This window comes from Sinohyriopsis cumingii, chromosome 4, assembly GCF_028554795.1.
Source record: "Sinohyriopsis cumingii isolate HCF-2022 chromosome 4, ASM2855479v2, whole genome shotgun sequence".
Taxonomy (NCBI): Eukaryota; Metazoa; Mollusca; class Bivalvia; order Unionida; family Unionidae; genus Sinohyriopsis; species Sinohyriopsis cumingii.
In genome coordinates this window covers 20,995,722-21,013,243 of record NC_142964.1, presented here as the reverse complement: position 1 = coordinate 21,013,243, position 17,522 = coordinate 20,995,722, and the positions used below count along the sequence as shown (strand labels likewise).

The following is a 17,522-nucleotide window of genomic DNA, read 5'->3' as shown; positions in this document are numbered from 1 at the left end:
GTAATAGCGAACGTCCTAATGTCTCATTTTCACGGTTGGAGGGTACAGGTCTGAATACTTTTATTTCTGATCAGGAGTTTTGCTGTCTTTGCTTTTATTTATCAGAAAATATTTATTTTCAACCAGAACTTTACAGTATTTTTCCCTACCTAACAGAACAAGAGATTATTCAACTCCACGCGCCAGAAATAAAATGCTGTGTCGTCTCTATGTAACCTAAATGTACGAGAATAGTATATCACGTGCCCGAATCACAGCCCGCTATAGTTTTAGGCCTTCATATTTTGTGTTTCGATTGCTCACGCGCTCACGTGTCTATTTTATCCGTGTCAGAGCAGTCCCAAGTAAAAGTGGGCGTCACGTCAGTCATGTGATTGATCAAAATGGCTGACGTTCGAATGTGTATGCTGTTTTCCTTCCTTTTGTTTCTCGTTACTGAAGCTAATTCACGACTTGAGAAATATAATGCCAGCCCTGCAGTATTAGCGACAAGTGGATCACCATGGCCTTTACCGCGGAATATGACAACCTCGCAATATCAATATCAAGTGTATGCAGACAATTTCACGTTCATGGTGGATGCCGGCACCCCGTCATGCGACATTATAATTCAGGCTTTTGCACGCTACAAAGTGATCACGTTCGGACCGCAATCAGAGACATTGAAGTTTAGACGACGACCTAACAAGAAGGATGCTATTAATCAGCTGACAGTACATTATGATAAACCGTGTGACCAATATCTGTCGCTGGAATCGGATGAATCATGTAAGAGAAACCCGTGAAGTGTCATAAAGTTTGGGACCGACCATTTAATATTGTGATTGGGGATGGGGAGGGCCTAGCCATACATAAATGTCCGTCTCTCAGGTTTTGTTTTAAATGATAAAGAAAACAAGATATTCTTTTTCTGATTTATAGCAAACTCTACCTTCATTAAAATATTAGTTGAAAAAGATTATCTTGTGGACTGACTGATGATGGGGTGAGGGGCCTCTGGTTTTCTGTTGAAATGTGACATTTGTTTTCATTTGCCTCCAGGTAAAAAAAAATTTTTCGTATAGGCCTAAAGGAATCAAGTTTCTTTTCTTCCAATCACTATAACTTGGACATCATAGTGATATGACTAAATTTGTTTAAAGCTATATTAAAAATCTAAATCACACACACACAGCTACCTTCTAATAAAAACAAGAACTTGTATTCATAAAAGCAGAACAAGAATATTTAATTTTTGAGAGGGGGGATTTCCTTTTCAAGTTGGATATTGTTTCCTTCATCTCAATGTAATGGATATAATGCCAGTGGCAGATACAGGAATATCATGGCGGGTAGCAACACAAAAACATGTAGGCAAGTGGTCTAGGGAAAGGAAGCACCTGCATTTTAATTGTAACCAGGTAATTTTTTAACCATGTAATTGTAAAGAAAACTTAACTTGCAAATGTTCTGGTTGTTTTACACTTATTGTGGGATGGGGGGTATGCAGGCACTGCACACCTGACCCTGTCCCAGATTCACCCAAATAATTATTTTTTGTTCTACCAGCCAGAGCAAGAATATTTTTTGAAGCTACTTAAGGGCTGGAAATTTTTAACAAAATCTAAGCACCCTCATGAAAATTAAATGGTTTCTTTCTACATTCTCACTATGGTGACACTCTTAAAGTTTCATATTTTGCATAGGGTTTGAATTTTAAAAGAAAATAATTTACTTGGGTTTTCTCTTTGGTTAAACTGGCTATTTAAAAAAGACCTTGTATATCCAAGGCATTGTTTAAGGTACCTTTAATTCACTTTATTTTTGTATATGATTGATAGGTGTACTAGTTCTTACAGTGTATACAGTTCGGCCTTAGCTCAGATATGCACCTCTGGAAAAACTGGTAGCTCTGTTTGGTCATTTTCACTTCCTGGACTTATGAGGTAATTGTGAAAATAAAAGCCTTTAACTCTTTGTGCAATTTATATATTTGGTAATTCATTCATTGTGCTTTCAGAAGCTGGTGTTGTCTAGTATGACAAAATTCATTTTCCCTCTCTTAATAACTGCTAAAGATAATGTACTTGAGACTAATTCAGGCTGATTTTATTTTATCACAATGTAGCATCATTTTAGTTAGAACTTTTTGTGCTTAGATCATGTACAATTTGTACAAGTACAGTCTCCAAAGAAATTCAGCCACAGTATATGAAAGTGGCATAGTGGTATACCAACAGTCGTTCCATTTTTGCATGATGCAAATGTTAACAATCTTACCTTACACCCACCACTCTCAGAAGTTCATAATATCTATAGAGTGCCCCCTTTGTCAAACCTTGCTATTATCATTGCCTTTTGTTAATGAACACTCACATATTGGACCACAGAAGGCATTTATGCATGAAGAGAAAACTTAATTATAAGGATTGCATCATTATAATAAAACAGTCTTTGAACCCCAGGACATTAATTACATCTAAACTTGACTATGGCTCAATGGGATTGGGATCTGCTTGAAGATAATAGTCCCATGATTGCAGTTATTGAACAAAATTATTTAATTCTGGTACTAACACTGAAAATAGATGTAGTGTGCATAAGAATGTGATTTATAGGTTTGATCTCATCTCAACACTATTTTTATAAGGAAGTTGTTGTTTGGTATGGTAAGAAAAATATAATTATTTTGTAAACCAGGTATGTGTAACTCCATGGACTGGGCTGGATCAGCAATTCTTAAAGCCACTCACTATGATGTAAATAGCTGATAAAACCACTCCTCATAAGAAATGAAACATTATCAGATATATGTACATTTTTCTTTTGTGGGAAAATTTATATCATTGATAATAAATTATCATTAGTTACAAATCTGGTAAGTTGCCAGAAAAAACATTCGTGCTGGATATCTTATAAATATACACAAACTTGCATGTGACTTTAAATAAGCAACACTGACGCTACTAAAGACAAATTCTGTTAAGATCCTCATACTATAGCCAAATATAGGTTCAAAGGACATGAGACAAACTCGTACTTATGTCCAATACAAAACCTGAATCATGCCCCTGGGATAGAGGACTTGTCCCATAGTCTTAACCTGGAAACCATTGAGATCCACACCTAATAACAATAATAGGTTTAAAAGACATAAAAGAAAATTAGACAAGTATCGAATAACAGACCGTAAGTGATGTCCCAGCAGGTAGGGACTTGCTTAAGGGTCACAGCTAGGAAGCTGTTGAAATTATTATCTATACTACATATACATTTAATAGCCATAATGGGATAAATGAAAAAGTGCATCCATCACAGACCCATTGTAATTCCTCTGGAGTTGAGGACTTGCTCATGTCTCTTAACTTCAGAACTATTTAAATTTCCACATAACCATATGTGCACTAATTGGAAATGAAGTAAATAATAAATATATTTTTATAAGGGCAACATAGACCCATATATCAGACCAGGCGTCTGAAGATGTGCATGACACTGACCTAATTCTAATTAATATATCAGACCAGGCTTCTGGAGGCAAATTCTGGAGATGTGCATGAAATTGACCTAATTCTAATTGATAGATCAGACCAGGCTTCTGGAAGCAAATTCTGGAGATGTGCATGACACTGACCTAATTCTAATTGATAGATCAGACCAGGCTTCTGGAGGCAAATTCTGAAGATGTGCATGACACTGACCTAATTCTAATTGATAGATCAGGACAGGTTCCTAGAGGCAGAACTTGGAGATGTGCAGTGGCATGCTGTTGTTCTAATTCTAACTTTTTATACAAAAAGATGTTGGTCCTTGATTTTGTCTTCATTGTCAATGTATATTCATTCCAGGCATTAAGGGGCCATCCATTTAGTATGTACACAAAATTCTGGCAAAGCTTGAACCCAGCCATGCATACTTATTTACACACACCCCACTGCTTGACCCTCCCACCCCCAAATTCTTTGGAACATCCTATATTTAATCCATGCAGAAATGATCAAGGATTAATAATATTAATGTGTTTAATAAAATAGATGGTCCACCGATGTTGAATGTCAGGCTGCATCAAAGAAATAAGCTGTGTAACTTTAAAAAGTTTGTGTGATTTGGATTTTTTAATGTAGCTTTTAACAATTTTTCAGTCATATCGCTACGATGTCTGCAGTGTGACAGCTTATAGTGATGTCTAGCACTGGGTTTCATGCTGCAGACATGTAGCATGGTGTCCCACCCAGTCACATTATCCTGACACCAGGCTGACCAGTCCTAACACTAACCTCTTAATAATGAGTGCCAAGCGAGGCAGCTGTTAGTACCATTTTTGTAAATCTTTGGTATGACTCATCCGGGGATCGAACTGACGACCTCTCGCATCCGAGGCAGATGCTCTAACCACTTGGCCACCAGAGCGGTTTAAAAAAAATTTTTGTCTAGTGTCTGTTAAAATTCAAACACCAACTGAACCCAGTTGAACAGGTTATGTATTACACAAATTATTGTCGAGGTTTCATCCCCTCCAGTTTCCTATGCGTACATACATTATCAGTTGACCCCCCCATGTGCAAGCATATGCATTTGGGTTACCCCTCCCCCTGTATGCGTACTTACTAAATAGACGGTCCTGAAAGGTATTTGTTCTCTAATTGTTTAAAGCTTTAGGTCTGTTCTATTTCCAGACACCCTTGTAGTGACAGGCAACATGGCATCATTAACAGCTAATGAAGTATGGGGTGCTTTAAGAGGTCTGGAGACTTTCAGTCAGCTGGTTTTACCCCAAGGATCAGGAATGGTATGTAGATTCTCCCACATTAAGCCCATACTTGATGTTAAACCCACTTTCAGTCAGCTGGTTTTACCCCAAGGATCAGGAATGGTACATAGATTCTCCCACATTAAGCCCATGCTTGATGTTAAACCCATCTCCCACCTTTACAGAATTTTGGACATTTTTTCATACTTTAGGGAACATTTTTAAGTAACCATCTCATGTCCATTTCTCATAATGCTATCAGGTAGATCTCCAAGGTTTATAATATCACATCACCAGTTAATAATCAGGAATTTAAACCTTAGTGCTCCAGCTAGATTTGCATTGCAAGTTTTTTAACACCCTATACACCACATCACTGAGATTGTCAACACTGGAGAGTGAAAAACACTAAAGGGAATATGCAGCATCATGTAATAAAAGCAAAAAGCAGTCATGGAGGATATGAATGTACAGCATGCAGTGGAGAAACTGTCTTTTGCAGAAGTTGTAGTTTGTATCCAAAACATTCTCTGTACATCTGTCTATACTGTATGTATAACCACACCTTAGCTTAACTCCAATCTTAAAGGTGTTTACTGAGCTAAATATACGGTGAGTTTGACAAAAAATGTTTTCGTTATACAACACTAGCTGCCCCCTTGCTTATACAATATGACACACCTGGTTGTCTCCATCATTACTTACACAATATGATGCCTGGCCCCCTCCAACATCACTTACACAACATAACACACCTAGTCCCCTCCAACATTGCTTACACTTCTTTACATACCTATCTCCATCAAACATTGCTTACACTGCATGACACATTTGGCCCTCTTCCACATTGCTAACATAATATGACACACCTGGCCTCCTCCAACATCACATACCTTTTATAACACACCTGGTCCCCTCCAACATTGCTTATATTTTATGACTCACCTGGCCTCCTCCAACATTGCTTACACTGCATGACACACTTGGCTCTCTTCCACATTGCTTACATAATATGACATACCTGGCCCCCTCCAACATTGCATACCTTTTATAACACACCTGGCCCCATCCAACATTGCTTACACTGCATGACACACTTGGCTCTCTCCAACTTTGCTTACACATGACACACCTGACTCCCTCCATCATTGCTTACAGTTTATGACACATCTGGTCCACTCCTACATTATTTACACTTCATGACACACTTGGTTGCCTCCAGCATTACTTACACTGCACGACACACCTGGTCTTCCCCATCATTGATTACACTTTATGACATGCCTAGTCCCCTCCTACATTACTTGCACTTCATGACACACCTGGTCCCCTCCAACATAGATTACACTACACGACACATCTTGTCTTCTCCACTATTGCTTATGCCACATGTCACAACATTGGTTCATCTGGCATTGACATTATTAGCAACATGGTATGCAAGGTGTGTACAATTAAATGATAATGTAGTATTTTCAAATGCCATCAGCAGCAGGTTGTATGTAGTTTGTTTCATATTATGCTAAAATTGTGGCTGCACTCTTGCCATGAAGTCTATATGAAATTTCTATCACTGGCACCAGTATAGCCTTCTTAGGGATTCTTTTATGCACTCTGATCCTAGTCATCATAAAAGAAGAAAAAGCAAGTTTTAAAGAAATATTAAAGATCTTTCCACAGTAAAAATGAGAAGGGTTATGTATATATTTTTAATTAACAGTAATTATGTTTCTTATATGTGTTTTCTTTCTATTAAAATAAATCTGTATCACCAGTGTTATTTTATTTTTGTAGTAGTTTACAGAAATTCAGTATATAAAAAACGAACATGTGTGCAATTTCCAGAATATATATTTACAAGTATATGGGCAAGAAATTACTTAAAAGCCTTGATTCTGAGTAATGCCTAATTACAAAATTTATCAAAATATATGTTTAAAAATCAAGAAAAATATAATTTCAGGGATTTGCACACAAAATAACAGTGAAGTACTAAAGACGAAATATTTAATTTCATATCTGGACAAGAATACTATTTTAAACCTTGACATAGATTAAAATGTGTGTATCCATGTTGTTTCAAAGGTATATGAAATCAGGTTGTCAGCATTATGAAGATAAACTCAAAATACAAAAGCTTTATTGTAGTATCCAAGAAAACATTGCAGATGTTGAAAGTTACTTACCATCTAATTCTTCTTGAAAAATATCAAGCATCTGCACAATGTTGATCAAAGTCTCATATTCTAACTCACATGATAATATTTTAGAAGGATAGGGCATTGTTGTTGTACAATGAATTTAAGATGGGCCTTAGAATATGATCACCATTAGCACAACTCACTACAGATTGTGACTTCATAAATTTAAAGTCCTTGACATCTGGACAGGATGTAGTATACATATACGTCTGGACAGGATGTAGTATACAGATACATCTGGACAGGATGTAGTATACAGATACATCTGGGCAGTATGTAGTATACATGATACGTCTGGACAGGATGTAGTATATGGATGCGTCTGGACAGGATGTGGTATACAGATACATCTGGAAAGGATGTAGTATACAGATATGTCTGGACAGGATATAGTATACAGCTATATCTGGACAATATGTTGTATACAGATACGTTTGGACAGGATGTAGTATACTGATATGTCTGGACAGGATGTTGTATACAGCTACATCTGGACAATATGTTGTATACAGATATGTCTGGACAGGATGTAGTATACAGCTACATCTGGACAGGATGTAGTACAGTATAGAGATATGTCTGGACAGGATGTAGTATACTGATAGTTTGGAGAGGATGTAGTATACATATACGTCTGGAGAGGATGTAGTATACAGATATGTCTGGACAGAACATAGTATAAAGATACGTCTGGACAGGATGTAGTATACAGATACATCTGGACAGGATGTAGTATACAGATATATCTGGGCAGTATGTAGTATACATGATAAATCTGGACAGGATGTAGTATACAGATTTGTCTGGACAGGATGTAGTATACAGATTTGTCTGGACAGGCTGTAGTATAAGATACGTCTGGACAGGATGTAGTATAAGATACGTCTGGACAGGATGTAGCATAAGATACGTCTGGACAGGATGTAGTATACAGATATGTCTGGACAAAATGTAGTATACAGATACATCTGGACAGGATGAGATTGTTTCCTACATATACTTATACATCTACATGATGAAACAGATAATGCAGCAGGACATCTGTGTTGACATGCACATTGGATGCTTTTCTATGACCAACAATGACTAAGACTTTATAGTACTTTAAAACCTTGAAAATGTGTTTCTTTAAAACAAAATGTTACTAATCAAAGGTCCTCTAATCAAACCTGTTTTTCAATGGTAGTAATTTAGTTGAAATGAAATTTTTAGGATTATCAGTCAATTTATTTGATGTGTAATGCTTGTAACAAACATTTATCATCAACTTTGGATTTCTCCTTGAGATGCCATATTTGAATGAAAATTAAACATACCTGGTAATTCAAGAAAGAAAACTAAAACACAATTTCTCCTAAACAGACATTTTAAGCCGAGATGTGGAAATAAGATTTAATTTGATTTGGAATCGACAACTGTGTATAAAAGATTTCAAAAGCAATCAGTACATAGACTTTTTCATAAAAGATAGCCAAATTAATTGATACATAGACTGTTTCATAAAAGATGTCCAGAGTAATTGATAATTGACTGTTTCGTAAAAGACGTCAAAAGCCATTGATACATTGACTTTTTCATAAAAGATGTCAAAATCAGTTGATACATAGACTGCAAAGATTTTAATAATGTCATATTGACAGACTCCAAAAACAAGAATATTGGTACATCTTGCTATGTCCTGACCACAGCAGTTTGTTTTCAGACAATTTTGTAGGGAATAATTTTCTGTCCAGGACATCGGGACATAAAAAGGATCATTATTTTTGGAATTCAGAAACTTAGGGTTACAATGTTAGCAAATGTGGGTTGTGCTTAAATAATTGGCAAAGAGCGTGGTTTCCAAATAATGTTTCAATTAGTGCCATGACTGTTCATGAAAACACAGTCACGTTAGCGGATAAAAGAAAAGTAATCATTTTCACTGCAATATATTGAATTTTGTTTTTTGTCAGTGTGAGACATGTAGACCATTACTTGGAAACATAAAGCAGAATTTGACATGCATTCCAAAATATTTACAGAAATCTTGTATGACTCAAATAAAAATGGATGTGATTCCTGATTTTGATAACATCAATGACAAATCTTTTAAGTGTATTCTTTTTGAGAAAGAAAACTTAAGCTCAAGCTAAAAATTCTGAAATTAAATATGATACTACTTAGGTTGGTGCCATGTTGTCAAAATTAGAGTCAAAACTTAGGTTGGTACCATGTCATCAAAATTAGGTAAAATATTTTGGTTGTACCATGTCTTGAAAATTGGATACAGTGCTTAGGTTGGTACCTTGTCTTCAAGATTGGATACAATGCTTAGGTTGGTACCTTGTCTTGAAAATTGGATGCAGTGCTTAGGTTGGTACCTTGTCTTCAAAATTGGATACAAGGCTTAGGTTGGTACCTTGTTTTCAAAATTGGATACAATGCTTAGGTTGGTACCTTGTCTTGAAAATTGGATACAAGGCTTAGGTTGGTACCTTGTCTTGAAAATTGGATACAATGCTTAGGTTGGTACCTTGTCTTGAAAATTGGATACAATGCTTAGGTTGGTACCTTGTCTTGAAAATTGGATACAATGCTTAGGTTGGTACCTTGTCTTGAAAATTGGATACAATGCTTAGGTTGGTACCTTGTCTTGAAAATTGGATACAATGCTTAGGTTGGTACCTTGTCTTGAAAATCAATACAATACTCAGGATGATACCATGGCATCAAAATTAGTCAGATCTAGAGAAAACCAAGTTAAAAATAAATCAGAAAGTTCATTGATTTATGCTAAATAAGTTTTGGACGGTTGTAGTGTTTAAGCTTTAGTTTCTTGCTTCAGTCATTTTGGGAATATGTGTCCTGGATAGATTGGTCAGCATCGATATTTTGTAAATTCTGCATTTATTGTAGTTATCATTATTGGAAACCATATTTATGGTATCTTGACAAATGTAAAATGAAAACCTAATCATTCACAAAATAAAAGTCACATACATTTAGATTCCATTAAATGTTGAATATTTTAGCTTGAACACATAGAATCAATTCTTGAGCTCACAGAATCAATTAAATGTTGAATATTTCAGCTTGAACACATGTATCAACAAGAATCATTTAAATTTCAAATAATTTAGGTTGAGCATAGAATCATAATGTTGAATAGATTAGTTTCAAATTAACAATTTATATATGTCCTATTGCAGGTTTCACCTTTTTCCCTTGAACTTTAGTGGGGCATTAGGTCATAATCATTATTTGGTCTCTTTGGGTTCTTTTAACATGATGAAGCATTGTGAAATTACATATTGTTTTGGCCTTGTATTATTCTGATCGACTATTAGTTTAAATATAAGCAATAAATGCACATGAAGAATTTAATTCCCTGATTTTTCTGGACCAACCTGTTGAATATTTGCATGGTTTCCTATCCATTAATGATTCCTTGGATACGGGAGGTCATGGGTTTGAACCCTGGCCGAGTCATACCAAAGACTTATAAAAATGGTACTTACAGCTGCCTCGCTAGGCACTCAGCATTGTCAGCCTGGTGTCAGGATAATGTGACTGGGTGTAACATCACTATAAACTGCCACACTGCAGACATAGCAATATGACTGTAAAATTGTTATTGTTATGTTAAAAAAACAAATCACACACAAACACACTCCATTAATAATTCTGCAACTTAAGTCAGATTCAACATAAGTCTTGCATTCCAATTTTGTTTTATTAATTGAGCTGTAAATGAAACAGCACAGAATACTTTGAATGTGAAAACTTGAAATTTGGAAGACCAAATAAATCAGGATACCATTCTGTGAATTACTGACTATGTGAACATTCTGTTTTGTAAACTACATGTCTATCACACATTTGAATCCTGCTCCAGACATAATCTCCATCAATTTTTACACAACACACAAAGTAGATTGTCCATACAACACTTGTGCTTATGTAAGTGATGTTGAGTGTAGTTCAGTAGCATTTACTCATGTGATTCTGGCACTTCTTTACTGCACTCAGCAGGTAAGTGGGTATGGCTAAATTACATTCAAAATTACCTGCACGAGTTGGAGTGTACCTTATCAAAATGTATGGATTTGACTTTCCCTTACCTGTAGCAGTTCTTAACTGAAACACAGTCTAATACTCCACACTGCAGTGTAATACAGGCTTGACTTAACCTGTCATAACTTTATATTATGCAATGTAGCAGAGTGTACTTCAGAGGCAGCTGCCTCGGCATGAGTGGAAAATGGTAAAGAGACTGTGTAATTTTATAAGTTTTAAAATAACTTTTTGTAAAGATTATACTGAAGTTGAATACTAATATTATTTCATAATTCTTTTTCTTCAGTTTGTGATCAACGATACAGTCATTCATGATGCTCCTCGGTTCAAGCATAGAGGTGTTCTGTTAGATGGATCAAGGCATTTCCTGTCAGTTCTCAGACTGAAGGAAAACCTGGTAAAACTGCCTATTTTCTTGACAAAGAAACGCAGTAGGTGGAATATAATTATTTCTATTACAGCTCAATTAGGTATACCCAGATCAAGAAAGGACTGGGCAGGCTATTACAATTTGTGTCAATACATTATTCATTAATTATAATGCACTCCATGAAAGCCAGTAGAGTTTACTGCCTTATAATGAGGTACATAATGCAGCTTTCCTGCATCATACCACTATCCATGGGAGCCATAGAGTATACCACTTTATAGTGAGACTGCCTTATAATGAAGTACATACTGTATGTACTTGCTTATACGTCGAAACAAGCTGCAAACAACAAAGATCCATATCTGCTGTAGCATAATACATCTGCATATCAGGGTCTGTATTGTTCTACTGATTTACTGATTGCTTCTAACACTGCACAGACCCAAATCTGTGGTGCATTATGCAATTGCAGATCTTGGTCTGTGCATTTGGACTCATCTTATAAGCGTGTATATACTGTAATACATATAATTTTAGTACCACTTAATCAGATGGGATCCATGTCCTTACTTGCCTTATAACAGGAGCTTTGTTATAATGAAGGGCCTTATAACAGGAACAGTGTTATAATGAAGGGCCTTATAACAGGAACAGTGTTATAATGATGGGCCTCATAACAGGAACAGTGTTATAATGAAGGGCCTTATAACAGGAACAGTGTTATAATGAAGAGCCATATAACAGGAACAGTGTTATAATGAAGAGCCATATAACAGGAACAGTGTTATAATGAAGGGCCTTATAACAAGAGCTTTGTTATAATGAAGGGCATAGTAGCACAAGAATGCTGTATGAATTGTATTCACACTGAGTTCACAGTAGAATGTTGGAAATGAAGTCCAGGATCACATTTCTCCAAAATATTGGGTCCAGGATATAGAAAAGTGTACACCCAGTTTTGTTAGTAAACATGTCTGTTAATCGCTTTTGTAAACTACTTGGCAAATTGCCAAGAAACTTGACATGCACATTATCCCAAGATGTTGGTCTTTGATGAAAAGTGTGCTGCTCAGGCATCCAAATTTTATTTGAAGACTTTCAGATTCTTTTGATTGTTAGCTCACCTGACCATTAGGCCAAGTGAGTTTATAGTATGTCAATTCATCCATTGCCATCCATCATGCTTCATCATGCTGACACTCTTGTGTCTATAATTCTGATCCATATTAAATCAGACTTCGGTATACGGGCATAAATCCACAGACGGGTATGTATTATCAAATGGATTTATATCATCAAATGGGTTTATATCATCAACTGGGTTTATATCATCAAAGGGGTATATATCATCAGATGGGTATATATTATCAAATGGGTTTATATCATCAAATGGGTATATATCATCAAAGGGGTATATATCATCAAATGGGTTTATATCATCAACTGGGTTTATCGTATATCATCAAAGGGGTATATATCATCAAATGGGTTTATATCATCAAATGGGTATATATTATCAAATGGGTATATATTATCAAATGGGTATGTATTATCAACTGGGTATATATCATCAAATTGGTATATATCATCAAATGGGTTTATATCATCAAATTGGTATATATCAACAAATGGGTATATATCATCAAATGGGTATATATCATCAAATGGGTTTATATCATCAGATGGGTATATATCATCAAATGGGTTTATATCATCAAATCAGTATATATCATCAAATGGGTATATATCATCAAATGGGTATATATTATCGAATGGGTTTATATCATCAAATGGGTTTATATCATCAAAGGGGTATATATCATCAACTGGGTTTACTGTATATCATCAAATGGGTATATATCATCAAATGGGTTTATATCATCAAATGGGTATATATTATCAAATGGGTATATATCATCAAAGGGGTATATATCATCAGAGGGGTATATATCATCAAATTGGTATATATCATCAAATGGGTTTATATCATCAAATGGGTAAATATCATCAAATGGGTTTATATCATCAAATGGGTCATCAAATGGGTAAATATTATCAAATGGGTATATATCATCAAATGGGTATATATTATCAACTGGGTATATATCATCAAATTGGTATATATCATCAAATGGGTATATATTATCAACTGGGTATATATCATCAAATGGGTATATATCATCAAATGGGTATATATTATCAACTGGGTATATATCATCAAATGGGTATATATCATCAAATGGGTAAATATTATCAAATGGGTATATATCATCAAATGGGTATATATTATCAACTGGGTATATATCATCAAATTGGTATATATCATCAAATGGGTATATATTATCAACTGGGTATATATCATCAAATGGGTATATATCATCAAATGGGTTTATATCATCAAATGGGTATATATTATCAAATGGGTATATATCATCAAATGGGTATATATCATCAAATAGGTATATATCATCAAATGGGTATATATCATCAAATGGGTATATATTATCAAATGGGTTTATATCATCAAATGGGTCATCAAAGGGGTATATATCATCAAATGGGTATATATCATCAAATTGGTAAATATCATCAAATGGGTATATATCATCAAATGGGTAAATATCATCATAATCTCAGAAAAACACAATAAGGAGTGACATCCATGCATGTTACTTTCAGATCAGTTTTGATCAAACTTGGAATACATGCTTTAATGAGTTAAATAAGGAGTAAGATCCATGGATATTCATAAGGTGACCTTCCATCTGATTGGCTGACCTTGTTACCACTCAGGAGGATTTGATCCAGTTTTGATTAGTCTTGAAATATATGATTATATTAGTAAGGTCTTGGATGAATTTGATAATGAGTGTGATCTGTACATACTAATGAGGTGGTCCTGCCTCAAATTGGCCAAGGTTGTTACCCCTCTGGAAGCCATTTTTATGATCAGATTTCAATGTATCTTGCAACATAGGCTTAGATCATCAAGGTGTTGGAATGATTCAGTAATGAGCTAGGTCCACAAATAATAATAAGGTAGTCTTGAATCAAATTGGCAAAGCTTGTTACCACTCTGTAGGCCATATTTCTGATCAAACTTAGAATATTCATTTATATCATCAAAGTCTTGGATGACTTCAACGATGACTGAGATCCAGTTGTATTAACGAGTTGATCTGGCATCTGTTTAGGTATGCATGTTATTGCTCAGTATTTCTAATTTGGAGTATATGCTTACATCATCAAGATCTTATTCAGGTCTGATAATGAGTGAGAAGCATACCTATTAATGAGTTGATCCTGCAATTGATTGGCTAAGCTTGTCGCCACTCAGAAACCCATGTTTCAAATCTGATTGTGATCAAACATGAAAATATGGGCTTATATCATCAAGATCTTGAAGGAATTCGATAAAGAGTGAGATCTGTGCATATTGATGACGGAATCATGCATCGAAATGGTTGAGCTTGTTACCGCTATGCTTGCTTCTTGTATGTTTATATTAGATGCAGTATTTACATGAAAAATGGGGTATTTAGTACTATACATATTCACCAGTAAACAAGTAGTATAATAACAGTAAGCCTGGGCAGTTCATGTTAGATGCAGTGTTGATATGAAACACCAACTCGGTATTTAGTACTATACTTAAAATATGCTATAGATTCTAATTCCAGTTTAAGTACATCAGTAGATTATTTACAGATGTGTCATTGTAAATGTACCATGATAAACTGCATGGTTGAATTTGAAAGCATTTTTGCAGAAAAATAACAGGACTTTTATATGATACTGTATGTGTATTATATTTGTCTTGTATTGTGTACAATATAATGTAAAAACTGAGTCAAAAACACTTAATGAAATATGCTGTTTATTTTATGATTTAAAAATTGTATTTAAGAGAATATTGTATGGTTTACTGCTTATTATGGCTATGAAATCATAAACTTTTAATTTGTTTTGGCCCAAGAATGGATTGCAATTAACACTTGCGCTCAAATTGGATGATTTTTCCATCAGAACATTTCATTGTTTGTTTCACATGTTTTTTCAGGAGGCCATGGCCCAGAACAAGTTCAATGTTTTCCACTGGCATATTGTTGATGACCAAGCCTTCCCGTATGACAGCATAAAATATCCAAACATGAGTAAACTGGTTAAGTATTTTGATTTCTTTCAATCACCAATTCGTGTCTAAAGTGAGAATAGCCTGAGACTAAAAGAGATAATCTCAGGCTAATTGAGATAATCTCAGGCTAATTGGGATAATCTCTGAGTAAGGCCAGTAGTAATCAGAATATTTTCAAAAATTAATTTTGTAAACAATTTTACAAATTGATTGGACTGCTTCGATGGCCTAGTGGTTTTATATCATTAAGTCACTTTGATTTATGGTCACCATTGCTCAAGTAAAAAATTGCTTCATTGACTTATTCTATTTATTTAAAAAAACAACGTGACATTGTTTTGGTGTCGAGGTTTTTCACATTTGCTCGACTATGCCAATTTACCATCAGATGTGTGTTAGCTACCATTACTAAAATAGAAAGACCTTAAACTAACATATTCCCCCAAACAGCTCAGTATATTTTGGTGTAAATTGCATGTATACCAATCCAGTATCAAATATATGTGCACTTACAAACCCAGAGAAAAGATGGTATTGCAATGGGTAATAATAATAATAATAATAATAATTTAATTTAAGAAGCTAACACAGCTTTAATCTATTCTATCTTGAGTATCTCACACCCTCTTAGGCCTCCAGTTTCATTTTATATGCCTTAACAACAACAGCGTTAATCTGATTGCATTTAATTATTTCAGGCGGCTCTTACTAAAATGGATTACTTTGCTGTCTTTTATTGCCATTGACTATTTGGACCATGGGACCATGTCATTTTGGTGAAGAATGTTTTACCCACAGAGTAGCTTTTGTCTGAAAGATCTTTTTCCATGACATTATATCTAGGGTAGCTTTTTTTTTCTTTTGCAGGGGGCCTATGATGAGAACCATATTTATTCTCAAGCCGACATACGGGATATCATTGAGTTTGCCAGGTTGAGGGGAATCAGAGTAGTGCCAGAGTTTGATAGTCCAGGTAGAAAATTGTATTGATTTGTCTATTTATTTGTTATTTGCGCAGGCATTTATTTGTTGTCAGGCAGTTTTTGTTATCATTTAATTGTTTTTACCCCTATTATAGACATGATCATAGAGTGCACAAGAGAAACCTTACAATCATAATCAAGGTTTTTACTTAAATCCTCATAATCCATATTGTTGAGGTTTTTATCCTAGGAACACATTTCAGTACATAAATCACATAAATTAATTATTGTCATTGATTGCCTCAGTACCTTGTGAAGTTTTTGTTGCATCAGATATTGGAAAACTAACAAAGTCTGTGTGAACTCACAAGCCATGTCTATATTTCATGCCCTACATACATAGATGAAGAAACAGTTATCACATGGCCTCATGCGTCCCTCTAATTATGTTTATCCGTAGGTCACACTCAGTCATGGGGCAACTCAATCTCAAATCTGCTGACTAAGTGCTACAATAATGGATCTTTTGATGGTTCTTATGGGCCAGTCAACCCAGCAGAAGAATCTAGCTATAACTTCCTGGAAAGTTTCTTTGGGGAAGTGGCGAATGTCTTTCCTGACCATTATATCCACCTGGGTGGGGATGAGGTCAACTTCAGCTGTTGGTAAGGTCCTAATGCAGATGTAATTTGAAGAATATTTTCCTTACCCATGATTTCTGGTGCATTAGATTCATGATATGGTAGTTAAACTAAATGTTTAGAAGTTATCTGTCTACCTATTAGGCAGTTAGATAGAATGATCTCCCCTTGATACCGGGATTGGTGCCATATCCCATGAAATCATCAGTTACTACTATAGCAGAAGGCATGCTCACTACATCTATGTAACTGCGGGGAAGCTGGGTGAGTATTATTTTATGATCAGGTAATATTGAAGAAACATATTCTACTGGAAAAAAATGATTTCTTCTTCAAAATATGTTACCCAATTATAATACTTTAGAAGAATAGGCAAGAGATGGAGGGAAAAACATACCCTTACCCCGGAAAGATCATCTCTGATCCTGTAAGGTATTTGAGACAGCTTCTAGATTACCCAACTGAAA

The 17,522-nt window shown here is 35.1% G+C and overlaps 1 protein-coding gene across 3 annotated transcripts in view; it reads left to right on the top strand.

Annotated features, from left to right (window-relative positions):
- The first annotated feature begins 301 nt into the window (after positions 1 to 301).
- LOC149800782 (beta-hexosaminidase subunit beta-like) overlaps positions 302 to 17,522 on the top strand; it is a 40,560-nt gene continuing 23,339 nt past the window's right edge. Inside the window, exons 1-6 of one of the 3 annotated variants that reach the window (XM_089954761.1) lie at positions 302 to 768; positions 4,656 to 4,768; positions 11,273 to 11,383; positions 15,417 to 15,518; positions 16,359 to 16,464; positions 16,875 to 17,079. In XM_089954761.1, coding sequence (XP_089810887.1) covers positions 384 to 768; positions 4,656 to 4,768; positions 11,273 to 11,383; positions 15,417 to 15,518; positions 16,359 to 16,464; positions 16,875 to 17,079 — 1,022 coding nt within the window. In that variant the 5' untranslated portion in view covers positions 302 to 383. The remainder of the gene's footprint in view (positions 769 to 4,655; positions 4,769 to 11,272; positions 11,384 to 15,416; positions 15,519 to 16,358; positions 16,465 to 16,874; positions 17,080 to 17,522) is intronic. The other 2 variants (XM_089954759.1, XM_089954760.1) reach the window with 2 other exon arrangements.